At 41.1% G+C, this 23,967-nt stretch overlaps 1 protein-coding gene across 6 annotated transcripts in view; it reads left to right on the forward strand.

Annotated features, from left to right (window-relative positions):
• cdk19 (cyclin-dependent kinase 19) overlaps positions 1-23,967 on the forward strand; it is a 147,376-nt gene that overhangs the window by 91,288 nt on the left and 32,121 nt on the right. For all 6 annotated transcript variants that reach the window (XM_048596801.1, XM_048596802.1, XM_048596805.1 and 3 more), the window contains 2 exons: positions 1,582-1,654; positions 6,458-6,555. In XM_048596801.1, coding sequence (XP_048452758.1) covers positions 1,582-1,654; positions 6,458-6,555 — 171 coding nt within the window. The remainder of the gene's footprint in view (positions 1-1,581; positions 1,655-6,457; positions 6,556-23,967) is intronic.

Genomic DNA, 23,967 nt, shown 5'->3' on the forward strand with positions numbered 1-23,967 from the left:
AGGAAGTTATATCAATCTAATATAGCAGACTGGTTGCCCCCGGCAAAAATATTGTGAATAGCATCTATGTGCCGCAATTCAGGAAGGATGTGAATACATTGGAGAGTGTGCAAAAGTTTACAGTAATGGTTTCAGGGCTGAAAACTTGCATGATGAAAATAGATTAGAAAAGTTCGGTAGAAGCAAAATACAACGAATGCTGGAGATGGTGTGCAATGAGGTACAATCATACCACTCTCAGATTGCAGTTTTCCCTATTATTCTTGTTTTTGAAGCTTTATTTGAGGCAATTTCAATTTGTTTTTCTGAACAGAACCTACAAAATCTGTACATCCAAAATATAAGAAGCTATATTGGACTTTGTTTTTATGCAGGGATTACCAGAAAGTTATCTAAAACTTGAATAGCACAGGTTTGTTAGTAAACCACTAACATTCTGAGGAAATTAAAATGTCTTTTCCTCATTGGCAACATGTATTTTAATATTCATGATGCCCATTTTGCAAATAATTATCATTTATTAGCAATTTCTTATCTTGGGGCACTAAGCAACAAAAGTCTCAATTTACATTATAATAAGGTTTTGCTTTTAAGGTGCAGTCAGTGTATTTTTAAACTTCTGACAGTCAGTTTGTGATGTAGAAGATTAGGCACAATCTTTACTCAGTTTTAGATTTAATCATAGATTTTTTAATAAAAGCGTAGATTAAAACATTACAAGTGTATCATTCCTAACTGCTTTACCAGTGTCAAAGCTGTCTTTTTGTATGGGTTGAAGCAATCAGCCAATCAATGACCTCTACTTTGTATCTGCTTAACTTCAACTTATACAATTAGCATTTACAATAATGTACTGGCTGTACATTGTAAGTTGTGAAACTGTATTCAATAATCTTTGAATTTGTCAACTGGCACCAGAGAAAGTAACAATGCAATTCAATTTTCTTTTCATGCTTTTCAGAGAGGGGAACACTGTCTTTCCCAGTTTGATACAATCCAGTCCCACACTGAAATAAGCTAGCAAAAATAATAGCTGTTGAGGAAAGAAGGTGGATAGGGACAGATAATAAGCAGAGTCTCCTACATCACCCACATTGTGAGAATAGTATTTAAAAAATATATTTTGTTTCTGCCTCTGCCTTCCTATCCACGAAGAGGAATATCAGGCTCAGTCTATTAGGCAGAACATTTTTATGACTTTTTAGAAAAACTTTATGACTGGAGCCATTGTAATTTGTTTTTATCAGAGCTACTGTAGTGGGAGTTATAACAAATAGTAAACAACAAAAAAATGATCTTTGTGTATTATTTTAGTTTATTTAGTTGGTCTCTCCAGCCAAACTGTACCTTGAATGAGAGAGAAGACAGGCAAATGTAGCTGGAGAGATGTTTGATTGTGCACTGGGTTTATCATCTGCTTGTTTTTGATATGCTGTTGTTGTCACTTGCAAGGTGAAGAATAGTAAACATAGCAGTGAATCCCCAACAGCAAATCGTCTACACTAAACATTGGGGTTGTCTTGTCCACTTGGAGCTAAATAGATATCAAAGTCTAACTTGTTGATCTTGTCTTTTATTCAGCTACGCTAACAGCAGCCTCATTAAATATATGGAGAAACACAAAGTCAAGCCTGACAGTAAAGTATTTCTTCTGGTAAGTTATTCCCGCAAGCTTTTTCTAAAGAATTTCTCAAAGGGATATTTCTTATGTGGATAAGTGGGAGAGCCTCACAGAGATTGATCCTCTAATAAATCTTTAATGGATTAGGAAAAGTCCATTTGGTTCAGGGAGTCAGAATTCTTGCACAACTGGCAGAATGGAAGTTTGAATCCCAGAATCAAACTTTGAGCTTGACTCTGGCTCAGTACCTCACCAGGGTTGTAAAGAACTTGAATCAGAGAAATGTCCAATATGTGAGCACCTTGATTTCCTGGAAGATTTTGAAAGAGGAGGAGGTCTTAAAGTACTAGAAATTTGCCAGTGGAGAAGCTAGTATGACCAGCTAAAAATGTAAATGGTGGAAATGAAGAGTGCTATGAAGTTGATGGAGCCATATCAGCAGAGACATGTTGGAGGAAGAGTTTATAGGAATTATTTGGAACAATTTCTTAGAACAATATATTCTGGGACCAACCAGGGAGCAGGTTATATTAGACTCCATAAGGGATAATGAGATAAGATAATTAATTAATTAACTCATTATTTTCCCAGAAAATGATTTTGTAGGCAAGAGCGATCATAATAGGTGAGAAATATACGTTTCAGTCTGTTGCTTGAAACTTAAGGTAATTGCGAGAGTTTGGAAGCAGGGTTAGCTAAAGTGTACAGGATAAATAGGATGAAAGATAAAATGGTGGAGAAGCAATGGCAGGAATTTAAACAGATAATTCATAACTCTCAACAATTTTTTAAAAAGATTTGTTCATAGATTGTGGGTATTGCTGGTTGGACCAACATTTATTGTCCATGAGATAGTAGGAACTGCAGATGCTGGAGAATCTGAGATAACAAGGTGTAGAGCAAGATGAACACAGCAGGCCAAGCAGCATCAGAGGAGTAGGAAGGCTGACGTTTCAGGCCTAGACCCTTCTTCAGAAATGGACTGAAATGCATTTCTGAAGAAGGGTCTAGGCCCGAAACGTCAGCCTTCCTGCTCCTCTGATGCTGCTTGGCCTGCTGTGTTCATCTTGCTCTACACCTTGTTATCTCATTTATTGTCTATCCCAGGTTGCCCTTGAGAAAGTTGGTGGTGAGCTGCTTTTTTGGACCACTGTAGTTCATTTGATGTATAGACTCTGCCTTTGGAAAGGGAGTTGAACTGAGAAAGAAAAACTGAGAAAAATACACTATTTATGGCTAGTTATAAATGCAGCTTCTAGTACACAGTAAACAGTGAGCCTGACTGACAATCCCAGCTTGGGTGTAGTAATTCTTCACACACCTGAGGATTATGTACCGAATGTTGTCCAATTACAGAATCACGTTTAATGTTGGGCATTGTGTTGTGAGGTTTACAAGTACAGACTGGCTAGGTAAAGTCAGTTTCTTGGTTGTTATGAACTGCTGAACGTATTTGCTGTTTGGTATGACCCTGTAGTCTTTGGGACTGGGAACTATGTACATCAATATATAGGTCCTCCTCTTTGCAGACAGAAAGAACACTTACATACACTGTGTTTATTTTGAACTGAACAAAATAGATGGTAACCATTCTCAGGTTCAGTTTTCAGTGTTGACCCACCAAAGTCAACCTGCTGTGTTTAAAATTTAAACAAACCTTGGCAGTTAATTGTCAGACACCATGAACTCATATGTTCTCTATGGCAGCACCTCTAACAATCAGAATCCACTTGCCAACAATCAGCATTGCCCTCTCCATACAGTCTAAATGTTGTTTTCCTCTTGAATTGGAATTCTTGCTTATTGTTCTGATGAGTGCTTGTTGAAAAGCTTCAACAAAATGACTTTTGTTCAACAATACAAATATTTGTTAGAGTTCTTTGAGGATGTATCCAGCAGTATGAATAAAAGATGTAGTACATTTGGATTTCCACAAGCCATCAGAAAGGGTGTCATAAAATAGATTACTGCACAAGACAAGAGTTCATGATGTTGCAGATAATATATTAGCATGGATAGAGGATTGGCTAACTAACATCAAACAAAATTGGTATAAATAGTTCACTTTCAACTTGGTATACTGGAACTAGTGGAGTGCCACAGCAATCTATATTGGGACCTCAACTATTCATGATTATATTAATAAATTAGATGAAATGACTAAGTGATATAGCCACCTTTGCTGATAATACAAACAAAAGCAAGTTGGGAGGAGCAATTCATGAGTCCACAAACATATAGATAGGTTAAGTGAGTGGGGAAACATTTAGCAGGTGGAGTAAAAGGCTGAGCAGGTTGACCCTATTTTGATTGAAGCTTAGAAGAATGAGAAGCGATCTTGTTCAGTCATACAGGATTCCGTCATGGCCATATGCTTCTATTTCTGACGTTGTGCATTGTGGCTGCCTACAATCTTCTGTAGTATTTGTGGCTTTGGACATACCTCTGGGACACAATGCTATCTTTTCATGTTCAGATGCCTTCATCCTCGTGGTTTTTACATCACTCAGAGGAAAGGAGGATGAAGCAACAGGAATTCATCAAGTAACACCATCAAGTGCACACAGAACTTCTGCCAACATATTTGAAGCAAGAACCTCTGAGTCTGACAGACATAAGTGCCCAGTGTCTGGAATTTGTGAAGAAAAAAATGTAGTTTTCTCTATTTTTTAATTATGGACTGAAATGGACAAAGGGCATTCTTAAAGAAAAAGAAGTATTGTAGGAAACATTACTACACTTTTTAAATACAAGTTACCTGACACTCATTATTTACACTGCTGTTTGTTTGGCAATGGGGAAGTTACTATAGACGAGCTAGTGCCAAGAGATGTGTATGAAGGGAGATTTGGCTGGTAACAAGTAGCTGATTTAGTCTGTGCAGTGTTGACCAGTTGTAGATAGCAAAGGCCTTCTGCTTGTCAATAACTGTGATCTGATACTAGGTAGCTGAACAACTCATGCGTGTGAATGTTTGTACCTGTGAGGAAGAAGTAGCTGCCTTTTTCTCTTCAGTAAAAAACACTAAGTCCAAGGAAAGCCAGTTTATTCCTTCTCGTCAGCTTTTAACCAATAAGTTAGAGACTTTTTAAGTGTGAATTGACTGCTCTGTGGCTTCTGGAAGTGAAAACACCTGGAGATGAAAGATAAAGGAGCAGCAAGTCCTGACAAGCCAAAAGGTCATCTCAGCGAACTCTGTGAACAGGCTCCGTTGCACTCCCTTCCTGTTTGTCACATGCATTTTATTTGGTGTTTGTCTGTATGAACATGTAGATGGATTTTTAAAAGGGAGTTAGAATTTTAAGCAGTTATGCTACTTATATTGATGGTTCATAATTGTTTATCCATAGCTGGAATCTATTTGTTTGTAATAAATACTAATCTTTATTAAGTATGATAATCAATGCATTCTGGCAACCTGGGTGTACAGGTAAATTGGGTAATTGTGTACTCATTTAAAATCTTTAACTTCCATGACAACTCTGGGATCAGCAGGGCTTGATTTTTAGCATGCTACCCCAGTAAGATGTCATGACTTTTATTTTTTTTCATAATTGTTTATGAGATGTGGGTGTGACTGGCTAGGTCAGCATTTACTCTCCATTCCTACTGACGCTGGAGAAGGTGGTACTGAGCTACCTTTTTGAACTGCTGCAGTCCTTAACAGTGCTGTTGGAAGGCAGTTCCCAGGTTTTGACCTGATGGCAGTGAAGGAATAACGATATAGTTCCATGTCAGGATGGTGTATAGCTTGGAAGGGAACTTGAAACATGGGGTGATACTCCTATGCAGCTGCTGCTGTTGGCTTTTTAGGTGGTAGAGGTCACGCATTTGAAAGGTGCTGCCGAAGAAATCTTGGTGAGTGATTGCAGTGCACTGTTGTAAGTAGCATACACTGCTACCACCATGCCTGGGTGGTGAAGGCCAAAAATATTGATGGTGGTGGTGTCCATCAAGCAGGCTGCTTTGTTCTGGATAGGGTTGAGCTTCTTGAATGTTGTTGCAGCTGCTGTCTTGTCTATCCTAGATGGTAGACAGGAAGCGACCTACTGCAGAATTCCTTGCCTCTGAGTAATAATTACTGCAGAATATCCAGCTTCTGACCCACTTTTGTTAACACCGTATTTATACGGCTGGTCAAGTTAAGTTCCTGATCAATGGTGATATTGATAGTGGAGGATTCAGTGATAGCCATGCCATTGAATGTCAAGAGGAGACAATCAGATTCTCATTTGTTTGGTATGCTCATTACCTTATACGTATGCAGACAGAATGTTGACCAGATTGTTGCTTGAGTATCTGAGGAGTTGCAAGTTATACTAAACATTGAAATATTGATTTGTATTCCAGGATCCCGTGCAGCAATATTTCTTGTTATTAACGTGCAGCTGTAGAATAACATTTTAGTAGATCAACAAGGAAGAAATATGACAGCAATGCATTTGGAATTTGATTTGCTTAGTGTACCTCCATGGTATTTATAATGGTCCTTTAGAGAGTAGTGAGTCCCCATTCTGAAACTTCTGACATTATTATGTTCACATGTTGCATTTTTCTCCTTTATTTTAAAGAAGCTGATGGTATCCTTCTTGTATTTCGATAGTGCTGTCTAAATTCTCTTGGCTATGATGCTATGTACATTAATTAAATTGGGACAGTTCAAAAATGGTTCGTGTTCATATGCTGCAAATGTTTTGCTCTCCACCTGCACCTTCCTGATTAATACAAAATCAGTCTGAACCTTTATGTTTAATTATTTTCTGTTCTGAAATGTGAAGTCCTATTTCTGGTATTGCAAATACCATATTGTTAATGCTTACCTGACTCTTGTTTCAGCTGCAGAAACTCCTGACTATGGATCCAACAAAAAGGATTACATCTGAGCAAGCTCTACAGGACCCATACTTCTTGGAAGAGCCTTTACCAACTACAGAGTAGGTTTATCTTTGACTTTATATAGAAAGAAAGAAAATTACTGGTATATATTGTTTTCAAGACTTGGTGCAACTAATGGGTGCTCCAAGCTATGATCATAAGGACCCATTAATTGTTGTGACAATTGTGAGGCATATTAATGTCTTAATTGATTAGATACAGCATTGTGGTGCAGTCTGTTGTGGTGTCAGCCACAAGGGAAGAGGCCATTCAGCCCATTGTGCTTGTGCAGGACTATAAATATGCTTCTACCCTGCTATGGACGAGAAGAGCCACATTGAGGGAAAGTCAGTTACTTCTGAAGTGTTTTATCATGCTTTCTATTGGCTACTTGGCTTATGTGTGGCTGAACAATTTCAACCTTTATTAGAATTTAGAGGGATGAGTGGTGATCTTATTGCAGTGTACAAGATTCTGATGGGGCTTGACATGGTAGATGTTGATAAAATGATTCCACTAATGGGAAAACCTCAAACTAGGGCATAGTTACAAAATAAAGGGACACTCACTTAAAGCTCTGATACGAAGGAATTTCTTCTCTAAGAAGTTCACGAATATCTGAAGTTCTGTGCCCCAGAGCATTGTGCAGGCTAGATCACTGAAATTATTTAAACAAGAGGTGATAGAGTTTGAAATATCACAGTTGAGGGCTGTGATGAGCTGGTATGAGAGAAGCGATGAAGCCTGGGCAGATGAGCCTTGTACGGATTGAATGGGGACCGTGCTTGACGGGCCTACCCCTGCCCCTATTTCTTATGTTCTTATGCTTTTTATGTATGGAGAATTGTAGCTATGAGGAGAGATTCGAGAGGTTGAGGTTGTTTTGCTTGGAATAGAGAAGGCTGAGGGGATGACATGATTGAGGTATTCAAAATTGTGAGGGGTAGGGATAATGTAGACAGGAGGAATTGTTTCCCTTGGCAGAGAGTTCAAAAACCATGGGTCATAGATTCAAGCTAAGTGGCAGAAGGATTAGAGGCGACGTGAGGAAAACCTTTTCTACTCAGAGAGTGGTGGATGTGTGGAATTCGCTGCCTGAGTTGGTGGTGGAGGCAGAGACTCTAAACTCTTTCAAAAAGTACCTGGATTTGCACCTTAAATGCTGCAAAGCTGCAGGGCTATATGGAATGTACAGGAAGATGGGATTAGAATGGGCATCTGGGTGTCTTTGAGTCAGTGTGGACAGGATGGGCTGAATGTTCTGTGGCTCCAGACATGGCATGCAGAGGAAAGCTCATGCTGTACTTTGTGCAAAGGTACATAGAGGTTATGCTGGGCAGTTGTACATAAGTGGGAGGCCCTCTTCCTCCAATACCAGCAGTGGAGGCTACGATACCAGCCCATGCCAGCATGGCCTGAGGTTGCCACCTGAGTCAGTGCCATCACAATCGGGAGGAATGCCCACAATATAGGAAGAAGGTCAATGGTCTTCTGCACTCTGTCAGCATAGGTGCCACTATCTTCTCTCTCACTGACCCTGTCCAAGCTCTTGAACTGGTATCAGAGGCTGCCTTTGACTTACTGTGCCAGGACCCCTTGGCAGAAGGCTACCTCCCTTGACTGCTTACAGTTATGATGAGCTTCCTCTTTTGTGTCTATGCCAAATGGTGGCGTAAGATAGAAGTAACATGAGCTTGCTATCTCTGACTCAGGGCAAGATGCAAGTCAAGGCAATGCAAGGCAGTGACACTGCAAGCATCCACACAGTATTCACTCACTCTGAACCTCTGTTATACACAGAGCCTGGAGATGTAGCTGGTCCAGTCCATGAACTGGGTATGTGACCCTGAGCACAAAGTGTGCTTTCAGTGATGTTACAGTGAGAGTTGCTGGTGCAGCATTGATGTGTAGAACTGTCCTATAAGTGGATCAGAGATGTGCCATAAGGGTTCTTTCCAGGCCAGCACATGTCGGGTGCCAATGTCCGTGGATGTAGGATGTGGGCAGTGCCACTCGAGATTGCCCTGAGATATTGGCGCTTGGGTTCCAATGTGGAGGTCCTTTGGAGCAATCGGCAAGTTGAAGTTGCCAAGTATCCGCTTGACTTTCTTGTCAAGAATTCTTGACATCAAGTTTGTTTGGTGCATTTGCTAAGGTGGAAAGTTGGGTATTAATGAGGTGGGTTGGACTGCTAATAAGACATTTAAGAAGCAATAATCCCCTTCATTTGTCAATTCACTCCTGTTTATTGAGAAACTCACCTTGCCATTCATCAAATATATAACAGATGAGGTGAGATGCTGCCAACGTTGAGGTAATCCTCACTGGACATCTTGCCTGATTCTGCCACAAGTCTTGGCATAGTCCACATCACTCAGGCCCCTATAAAATTTTGCCCTAAATAACAATACAGTATTCCTATATCTATCTGTTGTAATAATAAATGATAACAAAATTATTGGTTCCAAATGGTGATGGTGGGAGGAAAACTAAAAATAGTTGTTTAAGTTGGACTTTATGTTTTGAAATTTGAAGTTTCAATGAATTACTGATCCTTCCCTTAACATTATTTGTCACTTTATTCCATGATGTCCCTTTCCTTGTCACTTTTGAAAGTACCTGAAAGTCTTTCTCCGTGTTGTTCTGGAAAATAGCCCTCTTGCCTTTCCAAATGAAATGATAAACCTTGCTTTGATTAGAGACAAAAAAAAAACCTGCAGATGCTGGGATCCAAGGTAGACAAACAGGAGGCTAGAAGAACACAGCAAGCCAGGCAGCATCTGGAACAGGAGCTGAGGAAGGTCACGTGAATGCAGGAGTGGGTTTGTTTCATGGTGTGGTCGAGGCGCCAGATGTTGCCTGGCTTACTGTGTTCTTACAGCCTTCTGTTTATAAACCGTGCCATATTCTATTTTTCATTTGCCACAACACACTGCTGTCAGAGTTTATTATATTGAAAAAAATACAATTTATATAGTCATTGTACTTTGACTATTGGTTTTGATATGTAGAAGTAAATTGCTTACAGACTCTATTTAATCTGTTTGTGTTTAAAGTGTAAAAAATTCAATTGAAGAGAACACCAAAAAGGAAATAATTATGCATTTAAAAAAAAAAATTTTGATTACTCAGGAATGTGCAGCCATTCAACTCTGGGTTTCAGGTTCTTTATTTTTACACTAGATCCCACCACAATAGCACTTTTGCTGCTTTGATAATTTCCAAATCCCTGTTGCCTGTCCTGTTGCTTCCACTCCTTCACAGTTTAGTATTTTCTAATCCTTCCTGTAGACGTATTCTTCTGTCCCGGTAAGTTATGCAGTATGCTGATAATTCCTGTAACCATGAATAAGTTTTCTCCTCCAAATCTTGGTTATGCTACTTTGATGCCATGACAGGTCTCCTAAGTGAGTAAGAGATCTTCTGATTGATTAATTAGCTGCTGTTTCTAAGCCTGCTTTGGCCAGATTCTGTAATCCAAGTCATTACAGACTTCTTAAGTGAAAGATACAGGCTACAATTTACTTGCTGGCACCCTTAGAAAGGTGAAGAGTTAAACTACGCAGTTTTTAGAGGAAGCCAGAAAGAAAAGCCCCCATTCAGAGATGGGGTTGATTGCCCTTTAAATATGGCATGTTGTGCACAGCCATCAGGTAATGCAGATCTTCCTGCCATCAGACTTGCTCTTGCAACATGATCTCATAGGAATCCACATTTTCTTTATTGGATGGCCGACTGGTATTTAAGGTTTGGATTCAGCTGGTCTCACTGACAGTTCTCACTGGGAGGAACACTTAGTCCAGCGCAAAGCTTTATTCTCTGTTGTGCACTGATTTCATATAGAATTTAGATTCATTAAGTGATTTGTAAATTTAATCAGCTTTACTAATTCCAGACAAGGTTTTATTTTAAAGAAACTGTTAACATGATGCAATATCTGATGAAATAATTCAAACAAAGGTAATTGAAACAACATATGATCTGATGTATTTATACCATCTAAGGAAAGAGGATTGCTTAGTGATAATTTCATTAGAATAGTAATTCAGACCCAGGTAAATGCTGGTAGAACTTAAATTCAGTTCATAAATCTTCACTTAAAGGATGGTGAACCTGTGGAATTCTCTACTACAGAAGACTGTGGAGAGCAATTCACTGAATATATTCAAGAAAGAGATAGATAAAGTTTTAGATTTTAAAGGCATCAAGAGATATGCGAGAAAGTGGGAAAATGGCATTGAGATAGAAAATCAGCCATGATCATATTGAATGGTGGAGTAGGCTCAATGAGCCAAATGGTTTCTGTTTCTATCTGGAACATTAAAGCTAGTCTCAGTAATGGTGACCGTGAAACTATTATGGATTTTTTTTTTTAAAAATAAAAGTGGTTGCTAATGTTTTAGGGAAGGAAATTTGTCACCTTTACCTGATCTGGCCTATATGTGACTTCAAACCCATGCAACATGGTTGACTCTGAACAACCTTCTGAAATGGCTCAGCAAGCCACTTCAAGGAAGGGCAATTCGATATGGGCCAAATGCTGGCTTAGCAATTAACAGCCACATAATGTAAAAGATAAAAAGAAAACAAAACTACTTAAAAGTTGCCTCACTGCTTGTTTGCATATCTTATTTGTGCTGGTTGTACAAACAGTGGCTACGCTTTCATGTTAAAATGCATTGATTGTTTAATTGTAGAAACAAGTGAAATAAATGGTTGGTCAGGATATGAAGAATGATAATATATTTGAGAAACAATTAATTAGAGAGTATGATGAGACTAATCATTTATTTATTCCAAATGATAAGGTTCTTACATTTTTCAAATTTGAATTTCATATTTACAGCTACTCTACTAAGTATATTTCTAGTTTTATTTTGCTTTATAACCTCCTATTCCTAGAATTTTTTTTCAATTTAATTGGCTGAATTTTATGGTGTGCCGCAATCCCTGCCCACTGGCTAAAACATCCAGGTGAGAGCTCACTCACAATCCTGGCAGCAATTTATTGTTGGGACCTTGAGTGGTGGGCTGCCTGGATTGGACAGGGGGCCCACTAAGGAATTTCCCAATCCCTTTTTAGATACCAGCCTGTGTGGCTAAAGCTGCCAGAATGCTGCATGGTGTGTCCCCCTGCCGTGGGTAAAATACTGATGGAGGTGGGAAAAGGCTGTTATTTGGCCACTTAAGGGCCTCAGTTGTTTCTGAGAAATGGCCCACTTCACTTACTGGTAGAATTTCAGATGGGATGGGCAGGTAGGTGGTGGAAGGGTATGTGATGAATGTTTTGTGCCTACTGCTTTCAAATCCAGTGATGGGGAGTGTAAAATTCAGCCAAATATTTGAGTTTCTCTTTGTCCCAATGTTGGCTTTAAAAAGCATGACTTTGTGTATCATGGATGGTAAATCAAAAAATTGAACTAATGCACCAACATGTGGATCATAGAATCTCTGCAGTTTGGAAGCAGGCCATTCGGTCCATCGAGCCTACACCGACCCTCCGAAGACCATCCCACCCAGACCCAGCCCTTTACCCTATCCCTATAACCCTGCACTTCCCATGGCTAAGTTCCGTAGCTTGCACATCCCTGGACACTATATGTGTAATTTAGCATGGACAATCCACCTAGCCTGCACATCTTTGGACTGTAGGAGGAAACTGGAGGACCGAGAGGACACCCATGTAGATACGGGGAGAATGTGCAAACTTCGCACAGGCGGTCTCCTAAGGGTGGAATCAAACCCGGGTCCTTGGTGCTGACAGGTAGCAGTGAGCTATCATCAGAGACAACACAGTGTGGAACTGGAGGAACACAGCAGGTCATGCAGCATCAGAGGAACAGGAAAGTTGACGTTTCGGGCTCGGACCCTTCATCAGAACTGGGGAGGGGGAAGGGAGCTGGGAAACGAATATAATCAGCTACAGTGTTCTTGGGTTAAGTATGAGAAATATGAGCTCTATTTGCTGCTCTTCAATAACAGGCATTGTTTGAAGTTAGTGTGTTACAATGTCTGGTGAAGACGTCACCAGGTTTCACTGTAATAACGCCTAAGTTGAATTAGGAACAGAAAATGCTAAAAATGCCCAGTTGGTCTGACAGAGAGAGAATTAACATTTCATGACCTGAAACATTGGCCTGGGTTTTTGCTGAGTCAGGATAATTTGGGTACCCTTTCAAGTATAGTGAATGTGTCTTGATCGTGGAATTCCTGACCTATTCTTGGGGCTTCTGAACTTCAGTAGTGTTTTTCTAAAGATGTGGGATGGTTTACCACGCTCAACATGGTCAGATGCACCACAGAGAGAGGCATGGCTTACTCTTTCACAATTTTCTTGGAAGCAGACCAGAGTGTTTGTCCCTTTATCCACCCCTCATAGCCTCACATGCTCCTTTGTCACCCTATACCACGTTAATGCCCATTCACTCACCATACATTGTATAGAGCAATTAAACCTTATAGTTTTTTTTGTTTACTCATTAATGGGATGTGGATGTCACTGGCTGTACTAACTTTTACTGTCCATCTCTAAATGACCTGGAGAAGGTGATGGTTAGCTGCCTTTTGAATTGCTGCAGTCCTTGGTGTGTACAGACATCCACAATGCTGTTAGCAAAGGAGTTCCAAGGTTTTAGTTCCAAGGAACAGCAATTCAAGACTGAATGATGTATCTTGGAGAGAAATTTGCAAGTTGTGGTGTTCCCATGCATCAGCTGCCCTTGTCTTTCTAGGTGGTAATGATCATGTGTTTGGAAGGTGATGTCTAAGGAGCCTTGGTGACAACATTCCCTCTAATTTTTCTTGCTACTACATGGACCTCCGAGGTCCATGCAAGGCAGCAGCTTCTGAAAATGGAATTTGTGTGTCGGCATATGTTTAGAGCTTCCCAGTGCATGGCCATGCAGCTAAGGAGGTGTTGCTTTGTGGGTTTCTGCAGTGCAGCTTGTAGATGGTACATTCTGCTACCACTATACATCAGTAATGGAGGGAGTGAATATTGAGAGTGGTGGATGGGGTGCCAGACAAGCAGGCTGTTTTTCTTAGATAACATCAAGCTGTTTGAGCATTGTTGGAGCTGATCCACCCAGGTAAGTGGATATTACTTGATCACAGTCATGATATGTATATTGTAGTTGGGGTACAGACACAGGGAGATAAGGGGTGAGTTACTTGCTGCAGAATTCCTAGCCTTAGACCTGTTCTTGTAACCATCCTATTTGTGGTTGGTACAGTCCTGATCAGTGGTCAGCCCCAAGATGTTGATAGATGGGGATTCAGCAATGTTAACACCATTGCATGTCATGGGGCGATGGCTAGATTCTCCTTGTTGGAGATGGTCATTTTTTTGGCACTTGTGTGGGCAAATGTTATGTGCTGCTTATCAGCCCCAGCCTGGATATTTTTTCAGGTCTTTTTGCACATAGGCACAGACTACTTCAGTATCATTGAACAGTGCTGAATATTATCCAATTGTCAGCGAATATCCCACTTCTGATTTGTGATGGAGGGAGCGTCACTGAGGCAGCTAAAGATAGGTAGACCAAAGACCCACCTGGAGGATTCCTGCAATAATGCCCTGGGACTGAGATGATTGATCTCCAGAACCATCTTCCCTTGTGCCAACATGATTTTAGCCAGTAGAGAGATTTCCCCTGATTTTCACTGACACCAGTTTTGCGAGGGCTCCTTGATACCATACTCAGTCAAATACTGCTTTGATATCAATTGCAGACGTTCTTACCTCACCTCTGGAGTTCAGCTGTTTGTCCATGTTTGTACCATGGCTGTAATAAGGTTTGGAGCTGAGTGACTCTGGTGAAATCTAAACTTAGCATCATTAAGCAGGTTGTTTCTTTATAAATAAAAACTGAAGGAACTGCAGACGCTGTGAATCAGGAACAAAAACAAAGTTGCTGGAAAAGCTCAGCAGGTCTGGCAGCATCTGTGAAGGAAAAGAACAGAGTTAATGTTTCGGGTCCGGTGACCCTTCCTCTGGAAACAGTAACTCTGTTTTTTCCTTCACGGATGCTGCCAGACCTGCTGAGCTTTTCCAGCAACTTTGTTTTTGTTCCTTTGTAAATGCTGCTTGATAGCACTGAAACCAACCCATTCCATCATTCTGCTGATCATGGAAGAGTGACAGTAAGATGAGTCTTTAAAAAAAAACATAAAACGCAGTAATTCAATGCAAACCTTGCACAATCTTTAAAGAAGTTCCTTTTATAAGAGTCAATCATCCAGACACATGAAAGTTTTAATTGCTGACACTGCAGAAACTTGAAATGTTTCAATCTTGTGGAAAGGGACATGGTGAAATTATGCATTCTTGGCTGAGGACTGAGACATCCATTATTCTGAGATCCTGCTTGAATGTATTGCAGTTGTACTATAACTTTACAGGGTCTAGACAATTGACAATATTATTGCCTTGTACTAGAAAGGAGTTTGTTTTAAAACATAATAGACATTTTCCAAAGACTGTGTGTGTTTGTTTGTTTATTTAAAGCTCTTTGCACACCCTATAGTTCTTATATGGTTCATTGCTTCTATACAGTGTATTATGGATAAATGGAGATGGAAGACCCATAGTCTGGCATGCAGGACCTTGGGTTATGTTTGGGAAAAATAATTTGGCATGCAGTCATGCGGGGCTATGGGAATTGTTTGGGCCATGGGGAGGTAGTGGGGCTGAGAGAGTGTGATGAGTGAGCAATGAAGGGCCTTTCCATTTTTGCTTTTGTTGATTTTTGAGGGCTTTGTGATCTCTGTCCCCTAATATAGGCAGTTGACAATTTGTAGCAATTTTCTGATTATTTGTTGAGTTGCAGTTTAGATATAATGCAGTAGTTATTTATTTTCAAGGTATATGACTATGACAGATGAGGATGCTTCACTAATCCCAAGTTGTTCTGTAGAATGAAGGAGCATATGTAGTGGTTTTAAAGTAGTGGAGTGTTTGTCCCTGGTGTTGTGCAGTCTTTAAGGGTAACAGTCTTTGTCCTTCCCTTGGGCCGATGTAGGGGAACTCTCAGTCTTCTCAGAAGAAGGTGGTGCCTTGTTCTGCTGGATCTTCTCTACCTCTTTGGCTACCTACCCCTTTAATATACCTTATTTTGGTACTGGTAAGCTGTGCTGCGTCAATCACCTGTTTAAACCTCAGCCAATGACTATGGGCATCTAGTCATGATGCCAACTTGGCCATATTCCCCTTGTCCACCTCCATTTGAAGGTTAGTTTTCATTCCTTCGAGGAACAAAGCCTTATTTTCCCAAGTACTACATTCATAATAGGGTAGTTTGGCATCTGATATAGTTTATTTTTACACTTATAGAAGGCTATTTACTACTGTAATGTAATTGGTGAAATCTCATGCTACGCAGGAAATCTTAAATACAGAATATTAAGAGAACACCATTTTAAAGGACGTGCCAATTTCCAACACTCTAACTGGGGCAATAATCTAGAACACTGAGGCAAGCCTTTTAAGCAACCCACCTTCTCACCCAGCAAACCATATGGCTGCTCTCACACTTTCCCCCCAGGGAATGAAAATCCCATCTTTCGTGGCACTTTCTCTGAAGGCTAAGCCAGGACTTTTTGACTCCCGCAACCAACCTCAAGGATGGAAATCCAGGCCATTAACTTTTTTTTCTCTAACCTCAGTTGAATGACACCCAATATTGATCATCAAGTTGCAGAGGAGAATTTACAGTTACAAAGCTGGGTATTGGATCACAGTAATATCTTTGACACCTTGCAGTGACACAGAGTTGGCTTCAAAATGGGAGAAAATTGACAAGATGAAATAATTTGTAAAATATTCTGGAAGGATATTCTTAGGTTTCGGTATGTAAAGTTGTCTTGCTGGAAGCCCTCTTGGTTTAACTACGTTTCATCTCAGAACTCCATCCACGAAATCATTTGAACTACAAAGTATTTGCAATAATAAAGGTTTATTAATAAAAACATGAAGCAAATGAACATGTATCAACAAATGAGATCAACCAATAAAAGCAATGTAGGTTGAGCAGTGGAAATGGCTCAGAATTGACCTTGGAACATCTCCTTCAGAACCTCTGAATAAGCATACTAACCTAGATCATGACTAACAGTAATGATGTTTGGGTATTTTGTCCCCTGTGTACTGTAAACACAGCTATTTTCCACAGATTGTTTGTTTGTTTGTTTGTTTTCCTTTATTTCCATTGTTTTGTTTCCAGGGAGAATTGTCCAGAATAGCAAAACTATGTAACGCAACCATATTCACATAACTATTAATACATTAGAAAAGATTTAACTGTTAAATGATGAAATCCTAAGATTGCTTTGGCATTAGATATGAACAGTTCATACAACTGTAGGAAAGTAAGTTGTGATGGTATTGTTGGTTTGTGGCATAATGGAAAAACTGGTTCAAGGAAAGAAAATTATAGTTATTACAGACAGAAAACACACATGCCAGCCATGATTGTTCAAACTGACGGTTCGTGTTTCATGCCCACCTGTTTTATGTGTAAATGTATTTTTGAAGACTGATTGAATCTGCAATTTTAAAATGAGATGAATGTGCCCCAGTGTGAGCATTTATTTGTAAATTCTTTCCATAACTCTTGTGGAAAAATACAGTCCAAGAGGATTGAAAGGGTGTTGTATTTTACTTGGAATGAATGACACTCAAATTCTTACTTAGGATTGTAACCGGTTCTAAAATGTTAATGTGCATCAAAATAGATATGAAACTGTGTCATCTGCAAATTTCCCTGTGTGTGTGTGTGTGTGTGTGTTGGGGGGGGTAGCGGTGGGGCGGGGTGGAGTTTGCACATTCTCCTCGTGTCTCCGTGGGTTTCCTCCAGTTACTCTAGTTTCCTGCAACCGTCCAAAGATGTGCTGGTTAGGTGGATTAGCCTTGGTAAATGCGGGATGTAGGGGTAGGGTTGGGGGCCAGGTCTAGGTGGGATGCTCTTTGGAGGGCTGGTACAGACTCAATGGGCCAAATGGGTCTCTTTCTATGATTCTACGTTTAAGTCTAGATCATTAATATATATTACAAACAGCAAGGACCCCAACACTGAATCCTGTGAGACAATATTGGAAATCACTTTCTGTTCATTAAAAAAAGTCTATCAACCGTTACTCTTTGTTTCCTGTCACTGAGCCAATTTTCGATCCAACTTGACATATTCCCCTGCATCCCCGGGCTTTAATTTAAAAGTTTTATTTTTCTGATGAGTTTGTCACGTGGGACCTTGTAAAATGCCTCACTAAAATCCATGTAGTCATCATCCACTTCATCACCCTCAACAATCTTCCTTGTTGCTTTGTCAAAGATAGAATGAAGTATGAAAATCTGGACTTCACTAACAAAACAATGCTGACTATCCCTGCTTAACCACTACCTTTTGAAGTAACAATTAATCCTATCTCTCTAATGATTACTAGCACATGGTACTTGGTGTACTCCTAAGACAGCAGCTTTAGAAGTGCTGCCTTTCAGCCTCTTCCTTTACTTTCCGAAATCTGCTGTTAGGATGCATTCCCATTCCCAGCTTAGTCATTGGTACCAACATAGACAAATGATCTCTGGCTGATCACCCTCCCACAGAAGTCTGTCCAATAGCTGGTCTGTCACATCCTTTATTCTGACACCATGGGCAGCATAACACCCTGGAGTCAGATCAACGACTGCAGAAACGCCTGTTTGCTGTTTTGATTATAGAACACCTGACACTACTGCTCTTCCATTCTTACTCACCCCCAAATCCCCCCCTCTCTCCTACATAGCTAAGCCAGCATAGTGCCACTGATTTGGCTCTGGCTGCAGTTTCCTAAGAGACCATCGCCATCACCAGTATCGAAAATGGAATACCAGTTAGTAAGCAAGGTAGGACTTTGCTGAACCTATGCTGTCTGCCTGATTCTTTTTGACAGCCTGACAGTCATCAATACCCATGCTGAATGTACATGTCTAACCTGTGGTGTGACAGCTTCCCAAATCATGCTGTCTATATACTCCTCTGCTTAGCAATGCACAAGAGTGACTCCAGCCACTACTCCTAAAGTTTCAAGTTCTGAAACCCAGTGCTCACTGAAAATGCTTTGCTGCAGACGTGTTTGTCTGGGACATGTAAAGTCACGGACTTAGCACATACTACAGGATGTACACTCCACTTGGCCATGCTGACCTATCATCTCACAGCTATATGTTACAGCTAAAATAGTAGAGTACTTGTCTGTAGTCTCCAATCAACTTTTCTCCTTCATTGTGAAGTAAGAGATAATTAGAGTAGGCTGAAAATAGAGGAAGACGCTCTCCTGGAATCCCCTAACAAATCCACATCAAACCTTTACTAACTTATCAATCTTCCACTTTGTACTCTGTACAATCAAAACTGCACCATTGCCAACAAAGTAGCATTGAGGGATGTCAATATTTATACTTCCTGAAAACAACTGAAAGCTTTGAAAACTGGATTAAACTAGCCACTAATTAATACGTACTGCTTTTCTCAGAGATTGTGTACACCTCATTTAAGTCTACACTAAAACTTAGCTTCTCTTAAAGCGTAATCTTTAATTAATTGCTAAATTACAGGAAAATCTAGACATTAGGATAAAAAAAATCTCCACCTCACCAAGCTAGTCCTCTCCTCTGTCTCATCTTCCCACACACGTCCATACCCCACAAGGACGGCCTACAGGCCCACAGTTTTTTGCCCTTCAACAGACACATCCAGCCCTTCCCCACTAATACCATCCTCCGCCTCGCTGAACTAGTCCTCCCCTCAATAACTTTTCATTCAATTCTTCCCACTTTATCCAAATCCAAGGGGTTGCCATAGGCACTCGCATGGGCCCCAGCTATGGCTATCTGTTTGTAGGTCATGTTGAACAGTCCCTGTTCAATACATACAGAGGTACTGTTCCCCAACTCTTCTGCCTGTTACATCGATGACTGCATTGGTGCTGCACTCAGGCTGAACTAGAGCAGTTCATCAACTTCACTAACAACTTCCACCTCGCTCTCAAATTCAGTTGATAAAAACCAAAAGAACTTTGGATGCTGTAAATCAGGAACAAAAACAGAAGTTGCTGGTAAAGCTGAGCAGGTCTGGCAGCATCTGTGTATCTTCAAAGACACCTCTCTCCCCTTTCTTGACCTCTCTGTTTCCATTTCTGGCAACAGTTTATAGACCGACATTTACTATAAACCCACCGACTCCCATTGCTACCTAGACTACACTTCTTCCCACTCTGTATCCTGCAAAAACTCCATCCCGTTTTCCCAATTCCTCCGTTGCTGTCATATCTGCTCTGACAAGCAGATGTTCCACTCCCAAGGGTCCCGGATATCCGCCTTTTGCAAACAACGTTCTTTTCCCCCCTCTGTCATCCAGACAGCCCTCCACTGTGCCTCCTCCATTCCCTGCACCACAGCTCTTAGCCAACGCCCCCCCCAAAACATAATAAAGGTACAGACCTCCTTGTCCTCATTTTCTGCACCACTAGCCTCAACGTCCAACGAATCATCCTCAAACACTTCTGCCAACTCCAATTAGACCCCACCACCCGAAACTTCCACTCCCCCACCCCTCTCTGCCTTTTGCAAGGACCATTCCCTCCGCCACTCCTTAGTTCGTGCCACACTCCCCATTAACCACTCCAACCTGCTCGGTACCTTCCCCTGTAACCATAAAAGATGCCCACACACCACCTCCATTCAGGTCCTAAACTGTCCTTCCAAATGAGATGGAGCTTCACCTGCATCTCCTCCAACCCTAGTCTATTGCATCCGGTGCTCCCGATGTGGTCTTCTCTACGTCAATGAAACCAAATGTAGACTAGATGACCGTTTTGCTGAGCATCTCCACCTGGCCTGTAATGGCCAACCTAACCTCCCAGTCACCGCCCATTTCAACTCCCCATCTCGCTCCCCCACCGACATGTCCAGCCTCGGCCTCCTCCAGTGTCGCAGTGATTCGCAACACAAATTTGAAGAACAACATCTTCTGCCTGGGCACCCTACAGCCCGGAGGACTCAACATTGAGTTCTCCAATTTCTCCCATCCAGTCCCACCTCCTCCCTTTCATTCCACCTCTGACCCTCCCTTCCAGCCACCAATCAGATTTATCCCTCCCATCAACCAAACAGGTGGTACCTACTATCAGTATCCACCTATCACCACCATTCCGACCCCACCCCTTCCCCCCCTCTTTAACTGCAGCTCCCCCTCCCCACATCCAATCCTGAAGAAGGGAATACACGAAACACTGACTGCTCCTTTCCTCCAGATGCTGCCTGGCTTGCTATGTTCTTCCAGTCTCCTGTTTGTCTCCTTAAGACTCATACTGTACACTCACCAGCTCCCAGTACAGATGCACACTTTTGACAATAGTTTTGACAGTAATGCATTTTAACATGGAGAGTGTGATTTTCATGATTATAATAAAAGCAAATTACTGCAGATGTTGGAAACCTAAAACAGAAACAGAATGCTGGAGAAATGCAGCAGGTCTGGCAGCATCTGAGGAGAGAGACAGAATTACTGCTTCAATTCCAGTATGACTCTTCTTCAGAACATTTATCATTGTTATTTCTACCTTTCACTTTCTCAATACATATGATCATTGGGGTAAATTGTGATCCTGATTTTTTTTTTGTGGGTGATTTTGATCTGGACGTCTCTTAAGATCTCTGATGTTACACAATTGCCTGAATGAACCCAAAGAAATGGGTTCCTGTACATCAGACGTCTGTCATTGCCATTGCAAATGTTCCTGTAAAAAATTGTCTGGTAGCAGCACCCACCAAACATAGCAGCTTTGGATTTTGGTCAGGAGTATCTGTTCTTTACTTCACCATTTAGATGTTTCAGGCATGATAGTGATTTGAAAGAGATGAGGGAGCTGCATTTCTGATTAGGGAAAGTATCGTAGCTGTACTGAGGAAAGACACCTTGGAGAGCACATCCAGTGAGGCCAGATAGGTAGACCTCAGGAATAGGAAGGATACAATCACTGTGATGGGATTTACTACAGGCCTCCCAACAGCCAATGGGTGATAAAGGAACCGGTATGACCACAGATTATGAAAAATGTAAAAACAGGCTTATTGAGATGGGTGATTTTAACTTACCCTGTTTGAGTGGAACTTCCTTAGTGCCTGGGGCTTGGATTGGGGATAATTTGTTAGGTGTGTCTAGGAGGGCTTCTTGAAGTAATATGTATATAGTCAACTTCGGAAGGAGCCATACTAGACCTGATATGAGCCTGGCCAGGTGATCGAAGTTTCAGTGGGAGAGCATTTTTGGAACAGTAACCATAATTCTGTAAGTTTTAATTTACTTAAGGATAAAGATAAGAGTAGTCATTGGGGGAAAGTATTAAATTGGAGGGGAAAGCTAACTATGGCATTATTAAGCAAGAACTGGGCAATGTAGATTCGAGGCAGCTGTTTGAAGATAAATCCACTTCTGTTACGTAGGAACCTTTTAAAGGCCAGTCAATTAGAGTTCAGAACCAGCATGTTCCTGTGAAGATAAAGGCTAAGGATGTCAAGATTTGGAAACCTTGATGACAAGAGAAATTGTGAGCTTAGTAGAAGAGAAAAAAATAGGCATATGTAAGGTTTAGGAAACTGAAGACATACAGAGCTCTAAAAGAATATGAAGAAAGCAGGAAGGAGCTTGAATAAAGAGTGAGGAGGCTGAAAGGGGCCATGAAATGTCCTTGGCAAACAGGATTAAGAAAAATCCTAAAATGTTTTATATGTATATAAGGAGTGAGAGGGTAGCTCGGGTAAGGGGAGGGAGATGGAGGAAATGGGTGAGGTCCTTAACAAGTACTTTACATCAGTATTAACAAAGGAAAAGGAAATGGTGGATGGTGAGTTTAGAGGGGGGTATGTTGATATTCTAGGGCATATTGATATTTAAAAAGGTGTTGGGTGTTTTGAAAAGCATTAATGTAGACAAGTTCCCAGGACCTGAAGGGATCTAGCCCAGAATACTGAGGAAATTGCTGGGTCCTTGTACAAAATCTTTGTAGATCTTTGACTGGACAGCCAGTGTTGTTCCTTTGTTTGAGAAGGACAGCAGGGATAACCCAGAAAATTACAGTGTGCCTTATGTCAGTGGTAGAGAAATTATTGGAGAAGGTTCTTAATCACGGGATTTACTCATATTTGGAAAAATATGGAGTTACTAGCAATGGGCAGTACGGCATTTTAGCGGGGAAGGTCATGTCTCTCAAACGTTATTGAGTTTTTTGAGGAAGTGACTAAGATGATTAAGGGCAGGGCAGTGGATGTTATCTACGTGGACTTTGGCAAGGCCTTTGACAAGGTCCTTCGTAGCAGGTTGATACAGAAGGTAATACAGCAGGATTTAGATAAGCTGGAGCCGTGGGCAGAGAAATGGCAGATGGAGTTTAATCTGGACAAATATGAGCTGATAAGTTTTGGAATGTCTAATGCAGGAGGGAAGTATGCAGTGTATGACAGATCCCAGAGAAGCATTAACATACAGAGGGATCTAGGCATACAGGTCCACAGTTCCCTGAAAATGGCAATAGCAGTGGATAAGATGGTCAAGAGGTGTATGAGTTGCTTGCCTTCATCGGTTGGGGCATAGAGTACAAAAATTGGAAAGTCATGTTACAGCTGTCAGGCTGCATTTGGAATATTGTGTACAGTTCTGGTTGCCACACTACCAGAGGATGTAGAGACTTTGGAGAGGGTACAGAAATGGTTCACTAGGATGTTGCCTGGTTTTGGGGGGTGTTAACCATAAGGAGAGACTGGACAAACCTGGTTTGTTTCACTTGAACACTTTGGAGGCTGAGGGCAACCTGATAGCAGTTTACAAAATTATGCAAGGTATAGATCGAATCAATAGTCAGAGTCTTTTTCCCAAGGTAGAAATGTGACTTACTGGGGAAGACAGATTTAAGGTAAAATGGGGTCGCAAATTTGAGGAACAACACCTTATCTCCTACTTGGACACCCTACAGCCCAGAGGGCTCAACATTGAGTTCTCTAATTTCAAATAACCTTCCCAACCATCCCCCAGCTTCATTTCCATCCCCACCTTCCATTCAACCTACTGACGCTCCCGTCCAGCCACCAACTGGATTCATCCCTCCCATCGACCAACCAGGTCACACCTACTACTGGTGTCCACCTGTCACCACCATTTCGCTACCCAGTTCCCTCCCCACCCTTATCTGCAGCTGCTCATCTGGATGCTGCCTCGCTTGCTGTGTTTTTCCAGCCTCCTGTTTGTCTACGTTAAAAGGAGATGTGAGAGACAGATTTTTTACACAGAGGGTGGTAAGTGCCTGGAATACACAGCCAGAGGAGCTGGTAGAAGCAGATATAACAGCAATTTTTAGAACAGAAGCATGAAGATATAGGGAATAGAGGGATATAGACTTTGTAAGAACCTTTTGTGTCTAGTTTAGAAAGGCACATGTCA

The sequence above is a fragment of the Rhincodon typus genome, chromosome 5 (genome assembly GCF_021869965.1).
Source record: "Rhincodon typus isolate 14 chromosome 5, sRhiTyp1.1, whole genome shotgun sequence".
Lineage (NCBI taxonomy): Eukaryota > Metazoa > Chordata > Chondrichthyes > Orectolobiformes > Rhincodontidae > Rhincodon > Rhincodon typus.